Source organism: Orycteropus afer, unplaced genomic scaffold, assembly GCF_000298275.1.
Source record: "Orycteropus afer afer isolate SDZICR_OR568_19922 unplaced genomic scaffold, OryAfe1.0 scaffold00732, whole genome shotgun sequence".
Classification (NCBI taxonomy): Eukaryota; Metazoa; Chordata; class Mammalia; order Tubulidentata; family Orycteropodidae; genus Orycteropus; species Orycteropus afer.
The window spans coordinates 392902-394690 of NW_006922319.1; the positions used below are offsets into that span (position 1 = coordinate 392902).

A 1789-nucleotide genomic window follows, 5' to 3' on the forward strand; every position below is an offset into this window, starting at 1 on the left:
GGTTGTTTCCATGTTTTGGCTATTGTAAATAGTGCTACGATGAACATGGGTGTGCATATATCTGTTCTTGTCATGGCTCTCACTTCTTTAGTGTATATGCCTAGTAATGGAATGGCTGGGTCAAATGGTATTTCTATTTCCAACTTTTTAAGGAATCATGTAGGCTGAAATCTTTATGAGAGCATATTGCCAGTCTTTTCTCCCACAGAGCAGCTGGTGGGTTCAAACTGCCAACCTTTTGGCTAGCAGCTGAGCACTTAACCATTGAGCCACCAAGGCTCCTATTGTTTAACAAACTGCCCCAAAACTTAGAAGCTTAAAAACCCATTGCGGTGCCATCAAGTAAGTTCCAACTCATAGTGACCTTATAGGGCAGAGTAGAACTGCCCCGCAGGGCTTTGAAGACAGCAGTCTATACAGGAACAAATTGCTATCTTTTTACTTCAGGGTGGCTGGTAGGTTTAAAGTGCTGACCTTCCAGTTAGCAGCTGAGCACTGGGCCACAGCTAACCACCAGGGCAGTGGTTAATAACCATTTTATTTAGCTCAGAATTCTGTGGGTTGGCAAATGGCCTGGGCTCAGATGGGTGGTTCTTTTGGATTCATTGGGGCTCAGTCATGTGACTACATGTAACTGGCAGCTGCTGGCCTTAGTCATTCGTCTGGTGGTTGACGTTGGCTGGCTACATGGCTTTCATCCTCCACGCTAGCCTGGCTTTATTCACATAGTGGTGGTTATAGGGCTCCCAGGAGCACGAGTGGAAGCTTCAAGACCTCTTGATGCCTAGGCTCAGAACTTGCCCAAACTCATGTTCATCACAGTCTGTTGGTTGGCCAGACAAAGCCAGCCCAGGTTTAAGGTTTTGTAATCCGTCACATAGAATGAAGCCCATACTAACATGGTCCTTCCACTGTGGACTTTCCTCCTGTGGTCACAATAGAGATTGTTTTGAAGATTTGCAGCTTTCAAGGTGTGAACAAGAGAACAAAGTTGTTTTATTGTCTCTATTTTAAATCATGGTAAAGGATTGTGTATGTAAATAGGTTTGTAATGTGCACTTCTTGTTTCAAATTTGTAACGTTTTCTGCAATACCTAGAGGTAACAAAAGACAAAGTCCTATTTTCTCACATCTTCTCCTGCTCATTTCTTCTCAGCACTGACTGCACATTAAAATAATCTGGGAATTTTAAAGATATAAATCCCCAGACCCAGTCCATAATCAACTCTATCAGAATCTCTGAGCAGTGAGGCCTGGGCATTGGTATTTTGATAAGCTCCCCAGGTGATGTTAATGTGCACCCCAAAGTTGAGAACCACAGGCTTCTTTCAATACCTCCCCCCTAAAAAACAAACATATTAAGCTCATACGTACCAGCTTTCATACTTTCTCGTATTCTCTGAGTCAACACCATTTCCATCTTCTAGTGAAAAATGGCAAAGGGTGTGGGCCTTAGAGAAGATTCTAGGATGTATCTGATGATCACCTGGGTGTGACCTATCTGTGGGGCAGTATCACCTGATTGGAAGTGGAAGTTCACAGAAGAGGCTCCTGTTGCTATGTTCCCTTGCTTTCAATAGGTTCTTCTTCCTGTCCAATGATGAGCTGCTGGAGATTTTATCCGAGACGAAGGATCCTCTACGAGTCCAGCCACACTTGAAGAAGTGCTTTGAGGGAATTGCCAAGCTGGAATTTACAGAAAACATGGAAATCAAGGGCATGATCAGCTCAGAAAAAGAAACCGTCCCATTCAAACAGAAAATCTACCCAGCTAAAGCCAGAGTAACTC

At 43.7% G+C, this 1789-nt stretch overlaps 1 protein-coding gene across 1 annotated transcript in view; it reads left to right on the forward strand.

Moving 5' to 3' along the window:
* DNAH3 (dynein axonemal heavy chain 3) overlaps nt 1-1789 on the forward strand; it is a 308795-nt gene that overhangs the window by 149346 nt on the left and 157660 nt on the right. Inside the window, exon 25 of the mRNA XM_042783203.1 lies at nt 1581-1782. Within this exon, the coding sequence (XP_042639137.1) occupies nt 1581-1782 (202 nt within the window). The remainder of the gene's footprint in view (nt 1-1580; nt 1783-1789) is intronic.